Below are 20,749 nucleotides of genomic sequence, written 5' to 3'. Positions count from 1 at the left end.
CTCACTGCTGTGACTTCGAATCCCATTTTGGAAACTAGTGACCATTGGTGGTAGCCCACTGGTGGAAGGAAAGACCCCTAAATATTTACTACTACAGTACGATTCATGAAAAAAGTGGGCTTTTATTAGCAAGTAATATCAACCACTGCATACAACAACATCATTTAATATAGAATGTTTCTATTTAGAAGAAATCACAACCATTTGCTGGAAAGTTTTAATCATATGGAAAATGAGCCAGATGTGGAAGCTGTGTTGATCTGAATACCTAATATATCAAGATGACAACTAGCAATTCTATATCTTCTGAAGACATGGAGTACACCTACTTTATGACCTAAATAGATCAATATATCTATAGTTTTTTTTCTGACATATTTTTTTATTTATTTTGTTTTACCTCTCACCAACACGATGCAGGTCATATTGCAATTTTGCAACTTCACTGGTGGAGGAAGACCTTAGGTGCCCCTCATGTACAAACTGACATAGACCCCTTTTTTACTATTAATAACTATATTTAAGACATTAATAACTGTAGCTGTCCTTAAGACAGCACGAGTTGTCCATAAGCAGTACACTCCACTAAAGTAAGTCAAGGAATATTTTTTTTAAAAACTTCTACATCTGAAATGGGCTTAGTAATTACAAAATTCATGAAAGTGTTACGTCCTTTTGTTAGAAAGTGAAAATCATAGTCATTAACAAGTATGGTAAGTTACAAAGTAATATCTTTATGCATAAAACACGTAAAACAATGGGCTTGCACAAAACATGTATTTTTAAATGTTAGTTAACAAATGACTTCAACAAGCTAACAATGATAATACACTTTCAATATTGTGACAATAAAAATTCACTTTAACATTCTGACAATAACAATTCATATTACAATTACATGTATGACATTAAAAAATCACTTCAACATTATAACAATAACAATTGACTTTAACAGTTTTTGAACATGTCTGCTGAAACATTTCAAGGTTTGAAATCATCACAGATATCATATATCACAGACATAGCTACTCACTAAACTGAACTTAAAACCTCAAATATTTATGCATAAATAAATTAATGAACAAAATAAATCAATGAATAAATATTTAAATAATAAATAAATACATAAAGCATCAGAAAAGTTATTTCTCAGACTCATTCAAAAGTTATATATCTTTAAAGCAGCAAGTCCAACTTTTTGTCTACTGTTGGGGTATTTCCTGCAATGTATGCCACTGAGCAATCGGCCGTCTAGGAGATGCCAACATGTCATTCCAGTGACGTTGTTGTGGTCCAGTAGAAGCACAGCCAAGAACTACTTTTCCAATAGGATCAGAATTTCCTATTGCATCATAATCAACCACTGTTATCTCCAGTCTCACTCTCTGAAAAAAGCGATGTTTATTTTGTTATTCTTAAAGATATACATGTACAATGCTCAAATTTGATATTTGGAAATATTGATAATTGCTAATTGATTTAATGATAATATAAAACAAAGTAGATATGTTATGCTGCAAATCCAACATACTGTAAGTGGACACATTATAAATAATATATAGTCATCAGTTTTTCAATAAATTTCTGCAATAAAAATATTTAACTCAAAGATGAGCATAGTATATCTATTACGAGGCTATTCAGTGTGAGTTGACACTGCAAATTAATGGACTACCTTTCATGTTTACTTTACAGATTTTTAGGAATATGATATAAAATATGTAAGAATTTCAACACCTTTTGTCTTACTTAAAGATTATAATCAAACATTTATCTCCCTTTTGTTATATTTGACTGTAAATAATTAAATAACATGTCTTCATAAATAAATATCATTGTACAATGCATATTGAATCTAAATTTTATTGTAGAAAATGAATAAAGTGTAGGGGTCCTACAAGTCCAAGTGGTTAAGGTTGGTTTCTTCGAAATACTTGTCCCTCATTGACTGAGTTTGAATCCTGCCAGGGATTTTTTTTCATAAATGGAAACAATTAAGCAAGCTTACAGATGGTCAGTGGTACTACTCCAGATGTCTGCTGGTGTCTAAAATAATTTTTTTTGGTTGGATTGTACATCAGACAAACATAGTATAGATCACATGGCGACTTTGCAGCTTTACTGTTGGAGGAAGACCTCAGGTGCTCTTCTGTGCATTATTTTAGGTACCAACGGGCAACTGTCTAGAACCACCGATGTTCTGTAAACTAGCTGGATAGCTGTCTCACATAAAAAAGTCCAAAGTCCCTGTTGGGATTCAGACCCACAGTGGTGAGGGGGCTAAAAAAAATGTCCCAAGGACACCTCCGGTTTTCCTCCAACAGTAATGCTGGAAAGTTACCATATGATCATTACATTGTTGTTGTAATTTAGACTTAACAGCTAGAAGAAGAAAGAATAATACCAGCATTAGAGGAGGAGGGATCTTCTCAAACTTGAAAGATTCATTAAAGTAGGGATGCAATGAACCATGTTTTACTGTAGTTTTCCCTTTCTTTAGCCTCTTTTTCCCCATAAACAATGCTATTTTCACATAGGGATCTGTAAATGACACATTATCAAGAAAGACATTAGTGCATATGATATTTAACATAACATACTGAGACATTTGTTTGTTTTGAGCAAATATATACATAAATGAAAAAATTATTGCAAAACATTTCACAAGCACTGAATTTATATAATGTATTTGATTTTGATACCAAACTACTGAATTTAATCAAGCCATCATGGCCGACTGATCCAACTATATACATATATATTATTTATTTAAGCTCAGATGTAAAGAACACTTGTACCTTTTTTCAACCATTCTCGAGAACGCTTCCTGGACTTAACCTGTTCAGGTGCTATATGAGGAGACATGGTCATGACCAAAGCAGAGCTTGAACCTATGATTGCTGGGTAATTAGGCAAAAACCTGAACAACTAGGCCACTGCTTCTCAATATCGTAAAATATTAAAAGTTGCTGGCATCTCACCACTATGAGTTCAAACACCACCAGATAGGCTAATATTTGTTTACATTAGAAAGTATATAACATTTATGTTTCAGTTATGTTCATGTATAATGATTGCATATTTACTTAAGTTATTATTCTTGGCCACATTTTTTCAAAAAGTGAGAATGATAACATTACCTGAAGTACCACCAATGTCCATCTTCTTGAGGTTTTTGGCTTCCAGTATGGTAACAGTAAGTGCCTTTGCAGTTGGTTTGTACCTCAATGAAAAACATATATCACCAAGTCTGTTTTCCTGTATCAACATAATTCTAAGGTTACTATAATGGTATAATATTACACTCTCATTAATTATACTTTCAAATTACATGTAAAGGGAATTTAAAAGCTATATTTCCGTCAGCTTTCTGAAATTGCTTAACATTATTCTTAAGGCACTGAACACGCCATCATCTTAGAAGGGGAGTTATTATCATCTTCTATGCATACAAACAAGATTGGGTTCACTCAATAAAATAATTCCCGTCCGTACATTTTCCACGAATTTCCATGAAAACTTCCGGAATTTTCATGGAAATTGCCAACTCTGGATAATTCGGACTAGTTTTCCGGAGTTGTTCAAAGAAAACTGAAAAAAAAATCGCGAATTTTCATGTACTTTCTCCATGAATTTCCAGAGCTTTTTTCATGAAACTTTTCCGGAGTTTTCCATGAAAATGTTCCAGAGTTTTCAAAGCAACTCTGGAAATTGGTCTGCTAAAATGACATAATACTCTGGAAAAAATGTTCCAGAGTTACTCTGGAAAATGTTCCGGAGTTACTCTGGAAAATGTTACGGAGCCACTCTGGAAAAAGTTCCGCAGTTAATAGGATCTGGAGTAAGATGCCATTTAGCCTTGAAATAATTCTGGAATTACTATGGAATTCACTCTGGAACATTCTGGAATTACTATGGAATTCACTCTGGAACATTTTGGGATTACTGAAATGATGGTTGCATACTAAAATCAAATGACCTTTTAATTTGCATGTGTTTTTATTAACAAATCCAAAAAACACTCTAGTTGTCAAGAATTCAAACACTTATAGTAATTTGCACATTTCACAATTATTTCTATGTCAGAGTGTTTTATTCAAACAAATGTAATTTAACATCCATCTAGTACACATGTATATATCCTTCACTTCACATGATGCAACATCTCCTTGACTTGTGGTGTGACCTCTCTGATAGATACTGAAAAATTGTATATAAATACATGTACTTGTGTTATATGCACAATGTCAATATAATTAGTATTGTTTAAACATGATAATAAATGATAAACAAGAAACATGGCAATGCCATGAAACCAGGTTTTCAATTATCAGCATTGTAGATAAATATGTTGTATTTGAAATACAAATACAAGCAACAAGCAATGTAAAACATGAATAATGTAGGAGGAATTGCCACAGAAGAAGTTGTTCACTATGTATTCTATATAAGGAAAAAAAACAAAGGGCCATAATTAGGTAAAAATTATCCAATCACAAAACCCCGACAATATGCGCCAGAGCACTTGATGACAAAGCTTCTGTGAAAGTTTGAACTAAATCCATTGAGAAATGTAGAACAAGTTCAGCACAGAAGAATTTGTTCACTATATATTGATAATTCTGTATAAGGAAAAAAAACAAAGGGCCATAATTAGGTCAAATATTATCCAATCACAAAACCTTGACAATATGCACCAGGGCACTTGCTTACAAAGCTTCTGTGAAAGTTTGGTCAAAATCCGTTGAGAAATGTAGGAGGAGTTCAGCACAGAAGAAATTGTTCATTATATATTCTTTATAAGGAAAAGAAACAAAGGGCCATAATTAGGTCAAATATTATCCAATCGCAAAACCCCGACAATATGCCCCAGGCCACTTGATTACAAAGCTTCTGTGAAAGTTTGGTCAAAATCCGTAGAGAAATGTAGGAGGAGTTCAGCACAGAAGAAATTGTTCACTATATATTCTATATAAGGAAAAAAAACAAAGGGCCATAATTAGGTCAAATATTATCCAATAGCAAAATCCCGACAATATGCCCCAGGGCACTTGATGACAAAGCTTCTGTGAAAGTTTGGTCAAAATCTGTTGAAAAATGTAGGAGAAGTTGCGCACAGAAGAAATTTTTCACTATATATTCTATATAAGGAAAAAAAACAAAGGGCCATAATTAGGTCAAATATTATCCAATCACAAAACCCAGACAATATGCAACAGGGCACTTGCTTACAAAGCTTCTGTGAAAGTTTGGTCAAAATCCGTTGAGAAATGTAGGAGGAGTTCAGCACAGAAGAAATTGTTCACTATATATTCTTTATAAGGAAAGAAACAAAGGGCCATAATTAGGTCAAATATTATCCAATTGCAAAACCCCGACAATATGCCCCAGTCCACTTGATTACAAAGCTTCTGTGAAAGTTTGGTCAAAATCCGTAGAGAAATGTAGGAGGAGTTCAGCACAGAAGAAATTGTTCACTATATATTCTATATAAGGAAAAAAAACAAAGGGCCATAATTAGGTCAAATATTATCCAATAGCAAAATCCCGACAATATGCCCCAGGGCACTTGATGACAAAGCTTCTGTGAAAGTTTGGTCAAAATCTGTGGAAAAATGTAGGAGAAGTTGTGCACAGAAGAAATTTTTCACTATATATTCTATATAAGGAAAAAAAACAAAGGGCCATAATTAGGTCAAATATTATCCAATCGCAAAACCCCGACAATATGCGCCAGGGCACTTGATGACAAAGCTTCTGTAAAAGGTTTTGGTCAAAATCCATTGAGAAATGTAGAAGGAATTGCGCACAGAAGAAATTGTTAACGCCCCGCCCGCCGTCCGCCCGCCCATCCGCCCGCCGACATACCTCAATCTAATAACCAGTTTTTTCCTTCGGAAAACCTGGTTAAAAACATGAAAGGGTGAAAAAAGTTAAGATGGAAAACTTTCAATTAAATGATTTTTGCAGAATATCAGCACAGAGTTATCAAGTAAACACCATGCTTTGATGAAAATAATTTATTTTTGGTCAAAATTAACATTATGATAAACTTGTGTCAATTATTTCCCTGCTTTTCCTATATCTATATAATGACAACTGTGTGTACCTGTACGAAATTTTCTGCACGGAAATGAGGCGGAATTCAATGGCAGATTCCGCCCAGAAATTTAAATTCTCCCCCAAATATACAAGTGTTAAACCATTTGCTTTTGGCACGGATTCCGGCCGGATTCCAGGCGGAAACGGGACGGATTCTGGGCGGAATTCGGACGAAATATGCAAATGAGTTGGGGCGGAATTTTGAAGCGGAATCTTGGGGCGGAATTTTGAAGCGGAATCTCGGGGCGGAATTTTGGAACGGAATTTTGGAACGGAATTGTCAAACAAAACTCTGGGCGGAATTCTCGGACAGAATTCATGGGGGCGGAATTTTTATGAGTTTAACATGATCACATTTTTTTTGGATAAAATTATCAATAATGTATCATATTAAATTTTCTTTCACAAAATTTAATACATATCCTTTAGTCCATATACAGAATAGAATACCATACATTCACTATAACACAAACAGTTTTTTCTACCTGCAGGTTTTGGTAGGTACTGGTTTTCTTAGAATCCAACACTTTGTTTTTTTGCAATTTTTTTGCTGAGAGTGTTTCAATCATAAATTTGTTTCAAATGTTTCTGATTATCTAAATTACTATTTCTTTAATTGATGTCTGTTTTAAGTCCACTGCCTGTGTTTCCAAGAACTTCTTGTGGTTGTGCTCACCTTTAATAATATTAAAAGATTAATAATCAATTAAACAAAAATGTAGTAATGAATTATGTTTGATTGCATAATTATATGCAGTTATATTTCATATTTTTTGATAATATCAAATTTTATGTTTCAACAGTATTGAATATTAACAGTGCTTATGCATATTCAAAAATACTAAAGCTATTATGCAGTATCTTATTTCAGTGAACAAGTGTTTAAGAATTGCTCTGTATAAGAATTAATTAACTGCTTTATTTGTGACACTATTTATTACTGGTTATGTATTTTTTCAAGGAAAGATGTTGAATAGTAAAGTATTGAGATTTAAAAATATACCTTTTCAGGATTAATACTGCACATCTTTAATGAAAACACCTTGCATCTCACAGTCAGCTCTAAAATAACTCCCAGTCTGAAATTATGAGTGTAAAATGTAATTTTAGATTGTTCCATTGAAAACACGTTCACATACATGTAAAATAATAAATGATTATGATGACCCTGTTCAGCTGTACAAAACTTCTGAATTTGTACCATTTATTCCTATTTAATCAAATTGACTTAATTTGTTTAATTTCCAGGAAATGAAAAGATCTACTACATGCTATTAATTTATACAATACACACAATCATTATATAGAATCATTGAATAACTTTATTTTTACAGTCATTAAACATGTAATTAAGATTTAAAACAATTATCAGAAAAAAACAAATGTATGAAGTTGAAAATATAAAAACAACATTGACCTCTTGTTACAAATTTTAGTTTGCTACCATTGATAGTTTGATGTAAAACTTGTTTCAGCATTAATGTAACTAAAGGTTTATAATTACCTGATTATGTTGTTCATCTCCTTGTCCCATGTTTTCACACTTATTTATCATACCAATACTAAAACACTTTGAGATCTTAAACAAAAGTATATCTCCAAAATTGTTAAAATATCAAGTACATCCTCTGTTCAATTTGCACTCTTTTTGCTGACCCAGATATCTTAGAGTTCAAAATTCACAACTGTATAACTGCATGGACAGGTCAATCATTATGTAAAACAGGGTTAATTTACTCATCATCTCAACCTCCATTCATTGAATGTAACAAAAATTCAAGTACAACAAATAGATATATATATAGAATTTAAAAATCATTACAAATTTCTGACCAAAAAAAATTGCAATGTCCTTCACAAATTCTGCATATGAAATTTATAATGTTATCTCTCCCCAAAATAATTCAATGGAACAGCCTGATCTGTTGGAATGACCAGTGGAGTAAATTAGTCATGCAAAGAGTTTAAGATGGTGGGAAACTGCTGGTCAGTTGAGTTTTATCAGAGCTCTGATCTGTGTAGTGTAAAATCTCAGTGGATATATATTGTAGTATTTATTTACCTAAATGAAAGCAATTATTGGGCATATTGGCTGATCAATTCTATATAGATTAAAAGGGCATACTATATGAGATTATTTCATGCAATGTTTTTGTTTTGTTTTTGTTTATTTTTTTATAACAAAATCATGATTTCTTAGAGTTTAAAATGGCAAGCACACTATCTTGTCCTGTGGCTGTCCTGATATTCAAATTTAAACAGCATTCTTATTTCAATGTTGCTTTTTATAAACTTAATTAAGCATTTTGGAGGTGAATGTTTTCAAGTTCTACACTTAGATTTATTACAGTTGTTTTTCAATACAAAAAAAGATTTGCTAAATTAGTCTGACAATATATCATTTGCCAAAATATTTAAAAACATTGTTTAGGCATATTGTAATGTCTAAAAAATAACCCTATTTATTCTAAAAATACACCTGTAATTATTGGTCAAGTATCATGCTTCAACAAAAATAATAAGTACAGTTGGTAAAATTTCAATGTCTGCAAGTGCAAAAACAAGAGTTAACAATTATGATTTAGACATCTTATATGTGAAATTCTGTTCAAGAAAAATGTTTAAGTATAGAATTCCGCCCATAGTGAAGACCATTCCTTCCCAAGAAAATTTCAAAGTTGAAAATTCTGTCCAAGATGAAATGTTTAAGTATAAATTCTGCTCCAAATAAAATTCCAGCCGGAATTTTTCTAGTTTTCCGCCCAGAAAAGTGAACAAAATATTTTTCTTGTGAGACAGAATGGCACGGAATTTGCGTTTCCGTTCCTGGTCCGCCCAGAAATCACTGATTCCGTGTCAATTCCGTGCCAATTCCGCCCAGAATCCGTGCCAAAATTTCGTACAGGCAATGGCAGTTTAAATTACTCAATCCTTCACAAGTACTTAATTACCACTGAAAGTTTGAGGGTCAGTATAACAATAATATATGCATTAAACATAAAGAACAACATTTTGTTCAGAGTTTTGAAAATAGCATGCATTTATATGAAAACATGTTACTTCAACTTTTTTTTACAAAACAAACTAAATTATTACCAGGATAGTTCTGTTCAACAGTACATTTATCACTTTTCCCTCATCTGACATCTTTTGAGTTGAAACATCTCATGTGACTCCAAGACTTGAAAGTTTGCAACCTTAAATATGTTGAAAAAACTAGAAATGTGTCCATAGGACACGGATGCCCCCACACGCCACTGTTCTGTCAATCTTATGACTCTAGGTCAAATATTTTTTGGACTACATGTGCCACAAGTTGAAAACTAAAAATCAACAAAGGGCCATAATTCTGTTAAATTTGGTTGCAGCAAAAATTCTTTCCTTTACTGCCATCTACACATTAAGGTTGTTCATCCCTGGAAGTTTAAGCAAAATCTGCCATCCGGTTTAAGAGGAGTTGCATTCACAAAATTTCTACATAGTATATAGTGAAAAAATCAACAAAGGGCCATAATTTTGTAAAATTTGGTCGCAGCGAAAATTCCTTCCTTTACTACCATCTACACATTAAGGTTGTTCATCCCTGTAAGTTTAAGCAAAATCTGCCATCCGGTTTAAGAGGAGTTGCGTTCACAAAATTTCTACATAGTATATAGTGAAAAAATCAACAAAGGGCCATAATTCTGTTAAATTTGGTTGCAGCAAAAATTCCTTCCTTTACTACCATCTACACATTAAGGTTGTTCATCCCTGTAAGTTTAAGCAAAATCTGCCATCCGGTTTAACAGGAGTTGCGTTCACAAGATTTCGGGACGTACGGACGGACGGACGGACTGACAGACGGACGGACAAGTGCAACGCTATATGCTCCCACATTGTGGGGGCATAATAAACATATGTACATGAGTAACAAGAAATTACAATTAAGGCATATTATGAATTTTATTAAATGTGAATTTGGAAATTCATTGCTTGATATGGAATCTGTTACAATCACCAATATTTTGAATGGAAAATAATTATCTCTGATTTAAAATTTCCCGCCATTTTTAAAAAAAAGATTTTCTTAAGTATCTATCTAATATTGAAAAGTTACATGCATGTAGAAATACATTTGTTCTGCAAGGGTATTAAGTTACTTGGGAACTACAGTGTAATATAGTATGTGTAAACCTGCTTTACCTCTTTCTATTCTCTTATATCAGATAGGTGAGTTATGAAACCAGTGGGTTCCACTTGAGGGGTCATAAATATTTACATTGTGGCTGATGCTGATTTGAAGGTTCCAGAAATTAATCACTATGCATAAGTTACTTCTACACAGGATGAATATATAAATTATATATACTTCAATAGAGATACATAATAAATTTATCATCAATTAATAAAGAAATATAAGTGCATAACAATTACATTTGTTCTTAAATTTAAATTGTTTCTCTTTAATTGTGTATTTATTTTTTCTAACTAAGGGTAATATATAATAATGAACCACTCAGATCAGGCTTGATATGAGATACCTTGAAAATAATGAGAGTTAAATGAAAAAATAACTTAATGCATTTTCAATGCCAAAGTGTGGCAATGGGGTTGTCTTTATTTTAATTATGTCTTAAAACCAGAAAACTGTATTATATTAAAAAGATTATTTATGCTTTTAACTTAGGAAAAAATATTAAAGTTTAATGTATTAAATGAAGTATACATAAATGCAGCAATCAAATGAAAATGCAGCAATCAAATGAAAATTTCCTAAGTCCAAAACTTTCTCAAAAATGACTAAGTGTTTTCCAGAGTAAAACTCCTTGAAAATTGTCTAAGTGTTAACTTTCCAGAGTTTCAAGAAGTGTTTCATGGTTATTTCTTTGATGAAAAAGTCAAGTTCCAGAGTTCTCCATGAAAATTGTTCCAGAGTACTCTGTAAATACTGTGGAAAAAAGCTTTTTTCATGAAAATTCATGGAAAATCGGTTATTTTCCAGAGTTTTTCCAGAAAGACTGTGGAAAATCTACAGACTGGTGAACCGGGTGATGCTCCTCGACTAGGTTTTGGACACAGAAAAGTATATCTTTTGTAGTTTCAGAGTTATGTCCCAGACAAAGTTCAAAGAGTGATAATTCCAAACTTAGGCAAGGCAGAGTTACTGTTCTTTGCTCTACACTTCTTCTCAATAAGATCTATCTACTGACTTGTGTACGACACGTTGTCTCAATATGTTGATCATTTCTGTCAAATAGTTGTAAAATCCGACTTCAAATAACAAAGTTATGGGCCGGACACGATTTTGCTTCAAGGTAATGCTGTGACCTTGACCTTCAAGGTAGCAACCCAAATGTTGTGCGCGACACGTCGTCTCAATATGGTGATCATTTCTGTGAAATAGTTGTAAAATCCAACTTCAAATAACAAAGTTATGGGACGGACAACCCGGCGACTATATGCTTCCCCGAAATTTTTCGGGGAGCATAATAAAACAATACTTACTTTTTCATCAGCTTCTGGGCTTTCCAAATTTATCCATATTCCAGATGACTTGCCAAAGTCTATGGTATTTAGTGGGACTTGAACCTGACCTATCTGATCGTGCATGGAAAAGCGATCAAAATCATAAACTGCAAACACTAATGTTTTTAATGTCACTTCAGCAAAGGGAACCTGAAATGGCATGCAGAGCCTTGTTAAAATGAAAACAAGAGCACCGCTAGGCGGAGCATTATATGCCCGAAAGTGCTTTTTTTTTTTAGTAAGGATGAAGCATTTGTAAGGCATTACATATATTAAATAAAGTATTACCTTCCTCCAATAAAGTTTGAATATTGTGGGCCAAATGAAACTTAAGCTATACTCTGGAACCTGTTTTCAGTTTTGAGGTAATAGTGACCTTGAACTTTGACCTTGTGACCCCAAAATCAATAGGGGTCTTCAACCCAATATGGAAAATCATCCTATGAAGTTTGAACACTATGGGCCAAATAGAAATTAAGTTGTGTTCTGAAAACTGTTTTCAGTTTTAAAGTAATAGTGACCTTGACCTTTGACCTTGTGACCCCAAAATCAATAGGGGTCTTCTACCGATTATAGACAATCATCCTATGAAGTTTGAATATTGTGAGCCACATGGAACTAAAGTTATGCTCCGGAAACTGTTTTCAGTTTTAAGGTAATAGTGACCTTGACCTTGTGACCCCAAAATCAATAGGGGTCTTCTACCCAATATGGACAATCGTCCTATGAAGTTTTAATATTGTTGGCCATTTGGAACTTAAGTTATGCTCCGGAAACTGTTTTCAGTTTTAAAGTAATAGTGACCTTGACCTTTGACCTTGTGACCCCAAAATCAATAGGGGTCTTCTACCCAATATGGACAATCATCCCATGAAGTTTGAATATTGTGGGCCAAATAGACCTTAAATTATGCTCCGGAAACTGTTTTCAGTTTAAAAGTAATAGTGACCTTGACCTTTGACCTTGTAACCCCAAAATCAATAGGGGTCTTCAACCCAATATGGACAATCATCCTATGAAGTTTGAACACTGTGGGCCAAATGGAACTTGAGTTATGTTCCAGAAGCTGTTTTCAGTTTTAAGGTGATAGTGACCTTGACCTTGTGACCCCAAAATCAATAGGGGTGTTTAACCCAATATGGACAATCATCCTATGAAGTTTGAATATTGTGGGCCACATGGAACTTAAGTTATGCTCCGGAAACTGTTTCCAGTTTTAAAGTAATAATGACCTTGACCTTTGACCTGGTGACCCCAAAATCAATAGGGGTCTTCTTCCCAATATGGACCATCATCCTATGAAGTTTGAACACTGTGGGTCAAACAGAACTTGAGTTATGCTCCGGAAACTGTTTTCAGTTTTAAGGTGATAGTGACCTTGACCTTTGACCTTGTAACCCCAAAATCAATAGGGGTGTTCTACCCAATATGGACAATCATCCTATGAAGTTTGAATATTGTGGGCCAAATGGAACTTAAGTTATGCGTCGGAAACCAAATTGCTAACGGACGGACGGACAGACGTTCTAACAGGAGAGTAATTATGTGGCTACTCTATTGTTCTCTCTATTGTTCTTTTTAGCCACACAAAAGAAAATAGCCACATAAAAGCATTACGGAATGAATGACATCAAAGAGAAAGAACAGTTACCTATTGTCCCTCTAGCCACATAATTACTCTCCTGTGAGTGCGGACAGACAGACAGACGGACGGACGCCAGGGGGTATAACATAATATGCCCGAAATTCTTTCGGGCATATAAAAAGATATTGTGGATGTTTCTGGAATGGAGACAATTCTACTGTTTTCATAAAAAGCTTCAAAGGAAGATGCCTGGAGCATAATGTGAACATGAACAACAAACAAATGTAATCACTATAATACAATGAATTGCATGTTTGTAACTGGACAATCATATGACTTTGCTATAATCTATATAAATTGTTTGTATATGACTGCTGCAAATTTTTGTGTTACAGTACAACTTCTACAGTGTGGCCATCTATAGAGCATTTTTCCATAGTAAGACTTCATCCTTAGAGCAACACCTTACAGAAACAACCAAAACAATTTTCTCCAAATTAGTGTTGCTCTACAGAGTAACTGTACTGTAAATTATATTTCAAAGAAAACATTTGTGTAGTATTATAATAAAGATTTCTGTGGAGTTAAATAGCTCACTGTTTATAATGTTTGCCTATTGGCCATATAAGCAAATGTAAATTATCACTTATATAAAAATACATAAATTTTTGTATAGAACAGATATAGCATATTACACAAACCTAGAATTATCAATTTAATATAAAAAAGAATGTTTTTGATGCAGGTTTCAGTCATTGTTTTGCAGAAAAATTAACAACTATCATAATATCTTTTAAATATCATTTTGAAACCTACCTTAAAAACAAAGGTTTCATTAAATACAGGATTTAATGTTTTCCGTTTGACTTTGGTCTGAAATTTCTTTTTTTCACTCAGAATGCTCACTACGACATATGGATCAGACATTCCAGTTGTGTCCATCCCAGGTAAATCTTTGGCTGCATTTACTGTAACATTGAGCTAAAATTATAAATATGGAAACTAAATGAATATCTAAATTGTTGTACAAGAACCAGGTTTGCCAGAAGCTACCTTTTAAAGTAATCTCATATATTCCTGTTGGAGGCAAAGTTTACAAAAGGATTTTAATCAACAGACTTCATTAAATATTGAAGAAATTCTTATATTCTATTAAAGGCTTCAAAAATTTAACCCCAAAGCATTTCAATGACATTATCAAACTTAGCTGAGATACTGTATTTGGCCAGAATACAAAATTGAAAATCATATGTCTGTGCTGTTGCTAGTCTGATTTGAGTGCAAAGCATTGCAACACTTCTTATTTGGGTCAATTTTCACCATTACAGAACTTTTTCTGGGAAAAAAATGGAGTGAGCGAATTTTGCACGCAAGTTAATGGTCTAGACCTACATCAAATGGAACATTTATTTTGAAAACTTTTTTCCAGTCCCCATCTTGTCAAAAAAAAACTCAGTGGAGTCCCTGTAAGCATGCATCGTGTTCATTTGGATGCCTGTCTGCTAACATATAATGATATAAAAATGAATGATTTAAATAATTAAATTTATCCTTTTTTTTTCATTTTACCTCGTCTCTGTGAAAATTAAACTCTAGTGAAATTTGTAGCTTTCCATGATACGCCTTTTGATTTCCCTGTTCATCTAAATCCCACATGTTCATGTTCACTTCATCTATGCCTGGCTGAACCTAAATATTTTAATCTCATAAACTAAATTGTAAACAATATAGAAACCAATTGTTGACATTATTTCCCAATATTTGACTTATGATGAAACAGAGGAATATTGCATTGATACTTTATAAACACCTGTATGTGAATATTGGAATGATATTAACACATGTATGGGAATATTGAACATTGGACTGATAAAAACACCGCAATCCGGTCAACTCGTCCCGTGGTCAACTCGACACCTTTTTGGTCAACTCGTCCCCTACTTTTGGTCAACTCGTCCTCAAAGAGTCAACTTGTCCCTAAAAAGGTCAACTTGTCCCCTACTTTTGATCAACTCGTCACTATTATGTTATAAATCAATGTCTTTGAATAGTTCTTTTATGTAATATCTTAATACATTTGATTGAAATCGAATTATTAATAAAATAATGTCTTTTTATGTGCATTTTAATGTTCTTTATCTAAGTGCATGTACATAGCTTTGATGTAAAACTACAAAGAACTAAAATTTTGTCCATCTTTTTGATTTTTACCGCATCCCTGAATGGATTAAAGACTGACGACAGATTAACATAAATTAGAAGTGCTAAAAACTTTATGTGGTGCATATTGATCTCATTATAGAAGGATCGTGTCAATTAAAAACATGATAATTGTTTGTTGTGAAATTGTCAATATAAAAGTTGCCGATTTATTGTTAAAATCACATTTGTTTTGTATGCTATATCAACATTGGATTATTTCTTTTATAGTGCATTAATCATTTCTCAGAATTCCATATTGTTGGATAATAGACTGCTTGTGAAAGGCCTTCATGTATTCATACATATACATTAAATGTTATTGCTAATGATCGTTTTTGCGTGTGTTTTTTCTGTTGTTTGTAATTGAATAAGTAATGTTGTATCATTGCATATGAAACATTTCAAATAAAGATATGTTTCTTATACATTAAATGTTATTGTTATTGATCGTCTTTGTGTTCTTTATGTAATTTAATAAATAACCAAGTTGTCAGATAATGCATATATATACTTATGATTGCATAAAGCCCTCCAAATAACCATATTAGCATATGAAAAAGCGTAAAAAAATGTCAAATTCAATAATTTTATATAAAGTTTTTTAGAGGTCTATAATAATTTGAGAAATATATGAAAAAACAATGATAATAAAATATAGGGGACGAGTTAGGGACAAGTTGACCACAGGATGAGTTGTCCACGGGACGAGTTGACCAAAAAGGTGATGAGTTGACCAAAAAGGTGATGAGTTGACCACGGGACGAGTTGACTCTGAATCAAGACACCTGTATAGGAATATTGGACTGATATCAACACCTGTATGGGAATATTGGACTTATGTTGATACAGGGGAAAGTTGGAAACAATTTTGACAAAGGGTAGAATCTACTGAATCTTTGTTGAGTGTTGTTGAGATGGGGGAATAATTTATTGCTTTTGATATAGGTGAATATTAGGATGATTACAATACAGGATATCTGATCAATGTTGGCAGAATGAAATATATTATACTGAAATAATACTGACACAGTGATTATGACTTATAAAATTAAATAAATTTGAAATTATTGGGTTGATGTTGACATTGGTTAATATTGAAAAATATTGGATTTATTTTGACATAGGGAAATCTTGGCCTAATGAAAATCACAGAATCATGTTTGACTGATTTTGATAAAATGTAATGTGAACTAAAACAGTATATTGAAAATGATAAAAACAATAAGAATGCCATGAGAAAAACACTGAATTAATAGCTGATACTAACTGATAGCAAGTTTATATCTTACATTTTAAAGCAATTAATCAAAGTCTAAAACTAGAACTGTGTCCAAAGGACACGGATGCCCCCACTGACAACATATATATGGTATATAGTGAAAAAATCAACAAAGGGCCATAATTCTGTTAAATTTGGTCGCAGCAAAAATTCCTTCCTTTACTACCATCTACACATTAAGGTTGTTCATCCCTGGAAGTTTAAGCAAAATCTACCATCCGGTTTAAGAGGAGTTGCATTCACAAAATTTCTATATGGTATATAGTGAAAAAATCAACAAAGGGCCATAATTCTGTTAAATTTGGTCGCAGCGAAAATTCCTTCCTTTACTACCATCTACATATTAAGGTTGTTCATCCCTAAAAGTTTAAGCAAAATCTGCCATCTGGTTTAAGAGGAGTTGCGTTCACAAAATTTCTATATGGTATATAGTGAAAAAATCAACAAAGGGCCATAATTCTGTTAAATTTGGTCGCAGCAAAAATTCCTTCCTTTACTACCATCTACATATTAAGGTTGTTCATCCCTGAAAGTTTAAGCAAAATCTGCCATCCGGTTTAAGAGGAGTTGCATTCACAAGATTTCGGGACGTACGGACAGACGGACAGACGTACGGCGTGACGGACGGACGGACAAGTGCAACGCTACATGCTCCCACTCTGTGGGGGCATAAAAAAGAAAAAGAAAAAGCCAGTGTTATCTCATACCATTTCTTCTTTAACCTTGCTTTTGAAAAATTTCCTTTTTGTATTTCTAATGACGCTGCATATATTTTTGTTCATTGGCTCCAAACATACAACTTGCTTTAAACCTTTTTTGCCATCATTCTTTTTGCATTTTTTGCAACAAATGCAGCAAAGAAGGATAAGGAGAGATGCAACACATACTGCAGCCAATGCCCACACTGGATGGAACATTTGATGGTACAGACTCTGGCACTGTAAAACAAATATATTCAATCTTAAATGATAAATTCTCTTGATAAACAAATAAAATTGTATTTGTAAAATTATATCAATATATGGACATTTTTTTTACACCTATTGCTATTAAAGAATCACAAATAAGTCTGCCTATATAGGTGCAGAATGGTTTTTATGACATTTCAGATATTTTACCTACAATGATTCCTCTGTAAAAAAAGAGTCATTCCATGTGCTAAAATGGTATTATATATTACTGAATAAGAAAATAAGTTTTATTAATTTTATGATTGCTCCTGAATATCTATGTTAATGATATTGATCAAAGTCAATATTACTAAAATCTACTTATTTAGTAGATTGGATTATTACACTGGCCAATAGCTTTCAGAGAATTATTTGGTTAATTTCCGCACCAGTGGCGCATTTATTGCAGAAGCCATGGCTTTAAGGTTCATGTTTTGCTGTCATAAGCCAGAGACATAGATAACAGAGATAGGCAACATCCTAGCCAGTTAAAATATCATGCGTACCTGCTAAACTTAAAACTTGTAGCAAGTAAAACTTATTAACCAGATATCAAAATCAGTAAAATAATACATTTTCTGAAAGCTTATGCATTTGTCTATGGCTGCAGGTAAAAATATTTACAGTTCCCATTTAAATAAATGATACATCAATTTTTAAAGAGAACTACTTAATAATTGTTGTTACAAAACTATTCATATGATGAAAAAACAGGCTCAGTGGGCATGTTCTGCTATGTTTTTCTAAGTGAAAGGTATGGAAAGTTACCAATATTTTAAAATGCAGCAATAGATTAATGATTTACCTTTCAAATGGTACTGGTTGGGGACCACCAAAACCGGACAACCACCAAACCCGGACGGCCCATAAAATGCTTAATTTAGTATTTTCTTTGTAAAGTGGTTGTCAGTCACTTTTTTATCAACAATAAATGCATGTTTCTTCTATAATTAAGTAAATAATTTTATTTCAACCTCCTTAAATGGTAATATTTCAATGTCTATTTCAAAAATGTTGACGTTGAAATTTGGGGGTCAAGAAAGCAATGCATGACCTCATATACCAGCTATAATCATTATGCGAGTAAACAATAGAATATCCAAAACTTTAGCATTTGCTGCTGAAATATTGTTTATCATGTTGAAAATCACAAATCAAAACACCCAAACTTTTATCTAAATTAAATCATGTCATGTACATATCTGTCCGGACACATGGTACTGTAGACTCTAGTGTAGACAATTTAGGTAATTTTGATACCCTCCCTGTAAGCCTCAGATATAAGTGTCAATGCAATCAGAAATAAACAAACTAGTTTGTTAGTTAGGAGAAGAACCTAGCTGAACTGTGTCAAAATTTTAGGTCTCTATATTAAAAATTATAAACTCTGTATGGAAAAATGTTCAAAAAGTGTCCGGTTGATGGTCCCCGACCAGTATATAATATAAAAGGACCAAAAGTACATCCATCAAGTTTTATTTGCTACAAAATGCCTATTTTTTCACTTTTTGATAGGCATGAGTGATATTTTATATATAGGAGCTGCTTATGTCTGTTATCTATGTCTCTGCATAACCATAAGCGAGTTTGATAGAACCCCGCATATGTTCAGGTGTCACGGTTTTGATGGTCGGATCATGGTCCCAAACATCCTATTTGGGACAATCAAAACGGTGACTCTTCAATCATAATGTACATATTAATCAAATCATATAATTAATGTCATTTTATCACATGGCACATTGTCAAAAACATTCCAATGATGTACAACATGTGCAACTCTTCTCTTTTTTGCAACTGTGCCATGAAGCAATAGCGAAACAAATTAGCTGCAGTTAACATATTTGCTCGATTACACAACTAATTAAAGTATGTATAGAAAACCTTTTTGATTTAATCTATCTTCCATTCAAGCCATATTTAGATACAATTAAGATGAAGCCCTCAAATTTTTGTGGTTTCTTTTCGTTGCAGTCAAAATTTATGACGTCATGTGTTAGATTTGCTAAACTCCGTAACAACCGGGTCCGGAATAATAAAAAATTGAAGCACATTAAAATTTGTTGTTGTTGTTTTTTTGTGTGTGCGTGTGTTTTGTTACTATTCACTTTAAATATTGTATTTGTCACAGACATTGTTTATTTCCTTTCATGAAATTTATTTATCTGTCCAATTTAGAATATATAGATTTGGGACATAGACAGAATATCTTTTATAGACTCATCAAAAGTTAAATACAGTACATATATTAACTGTATCATAACTGACCCCAACACTTGAGTTATTTTTCATAACATAATCATTGTCTTTTAGTATATAGTAAAAGCTTAAAGTCCCAGGATATAATCTACATTTTTTAATTAAATCCACATTTGACATCAGGTGAGAATGAACTAACCAACATTGAATGTATTCAGTATGCCTGATATGATATACACTTTTTTCATTTTTTTTCAGGTTTATATCACATAATATGTATACTGTTGTGGGAGTTATACCCTTTCATATTGGGTTACATGGCATCAAGCGTAAAACATTCTCTAATATTGATTGGAGCAGGTCTGGTCTGCAGGCTCACATGTGCCTGCTTCTATGATGGGGGCTTAAATATTGGAGTTTTCCCCTATTATCAAAATATCAATATTTTTCCAGTCACACAGACATCTAAATAACTAAAGATTTGAAGGTTTTCTAGAAATAGTAGTGTTTAAATTGTCTGGTGTTAAAGTACATTCATGTTGGATCCAGTACACCAGTGTTCTCATTCCTCCAAAAATAATGTTGTTATTACCTCCCTTGACATTCTGTTGAGTGACATTAAAGGGATAAATTGATTTGGAATATTACGCTCATTGCCCATAATTCTTCACCAAAGTAACACAGAATTGACCTGAGAGAGGCAGTACTTTTATTAAAAAATATTTCAGCTCTATTATAAACAATACAGAACCAGTCTTCCACAGATAATAGTTATCCATTCAAGTATCTGAGAAAAATAATATTGCTATCATGTATATTTGATTTAAGGTTTTCACAGTGTTTTTTTTTTTTTTTTACTAAGTTTTGAAAGTGGTTTTTTTTTTACAGATTCAGAATGAGTGCTTCAACACTGAAGTGTGGTCAAGC

At 32.9% G+C, this 20,749-nt stretch overlaps 1 protein-coding gene across 2 annotated transcripts; it reads right to left on the bottom strand.

The window, feature by feature from the left end:
* Positions 1-652: 652 nt before the first annotated feature.
* LOC132751755 (synaptotagmin-1-like) lies at positions 653-19,634 on the bottom strand. Of its 2 annotated transcripts, XM_060741994.1 has the most exons (8): positions 19,508-19,634; positions 17,381-17,611; positions 14,762-14,881; positions 14,009-14,173; positions 11,587-11,757; positions 3,141-3,258; positions 2,405-2,541; positions 656-1,385 (listed from the first exon to the last, which is right to left on the bottom strand). In XM_060741994.1, the coding sequence occupies exons 2-8, from the start codon at positions 17,588-17,590 to the stop codon at positions 1,203-1,205; spliced, it is 1,104 nt and encodes a 367-aa protein (XP_060597977.1). In that variant the 5' UTR covers positions 17,591-17,611; positions 19,508-19,634; the 3' UTR covers positions 656-1,202. The 2 variants fall into 2 exon arrangements, with proteins under 2 accessions (XP_060597978.1, XP_060597977.1); XM_060741995.1 differs by lacking the exon at positions 17,381-17,611 and having other exon boundaries at positions 653-1,385; positions 19,508-19,589.
* Positions 19,635-20,749: the final 1,115 nt, after the last annotated feature.

The sequence above is a fragment of the Ruditapes philippinarum genome, unplaced genomic scaffold, assembly GCF_026571515.1.
Source record: "Ruditapes philippinarum isolate M1 unplaced genomic scaffold, ASM2657151v2 ctg76_1_1_1_1, whole genome shotgun sequence".
In the NCBI taxonomy this organism is placed as follows: domain Eukaryota; kingdom Metazoa; phylum Mollusca; class Bivalvia; order Venerida; family Veneridae; genus Ruditapes; species Ruditapes philippinarum.
Note: the sequence above shows the minus strand (reverse complement) of the source record. Positions and strands in the feature narration are given on the sequence as shown.

Bases quoted from the DNA above. Each gene is read 5' to 3' on its own strand.
- LOC132751755 (XM_060741994.1), bottom strand. From the start codon at position 17,590: ATGTTCCATCCAGTGTGGGCATTGGCTGCAGTATGTGTTGCATCTCTC. The intron at 11,758-14,008 runs GTAGGTTTCAAA...ATGCCATTTCAG, and splicing joins ATGAAACCTTTGTTTTTAAG to GTTCCCTTTGCTGAAGTGAC. The intron at 2,542-3,140 runs GTAATGTTATCA...TGTCATTTACAG, and splicing joins GGACATTGGTGGTACTTCAG to ATCCCTATGTGAAAATAGCA.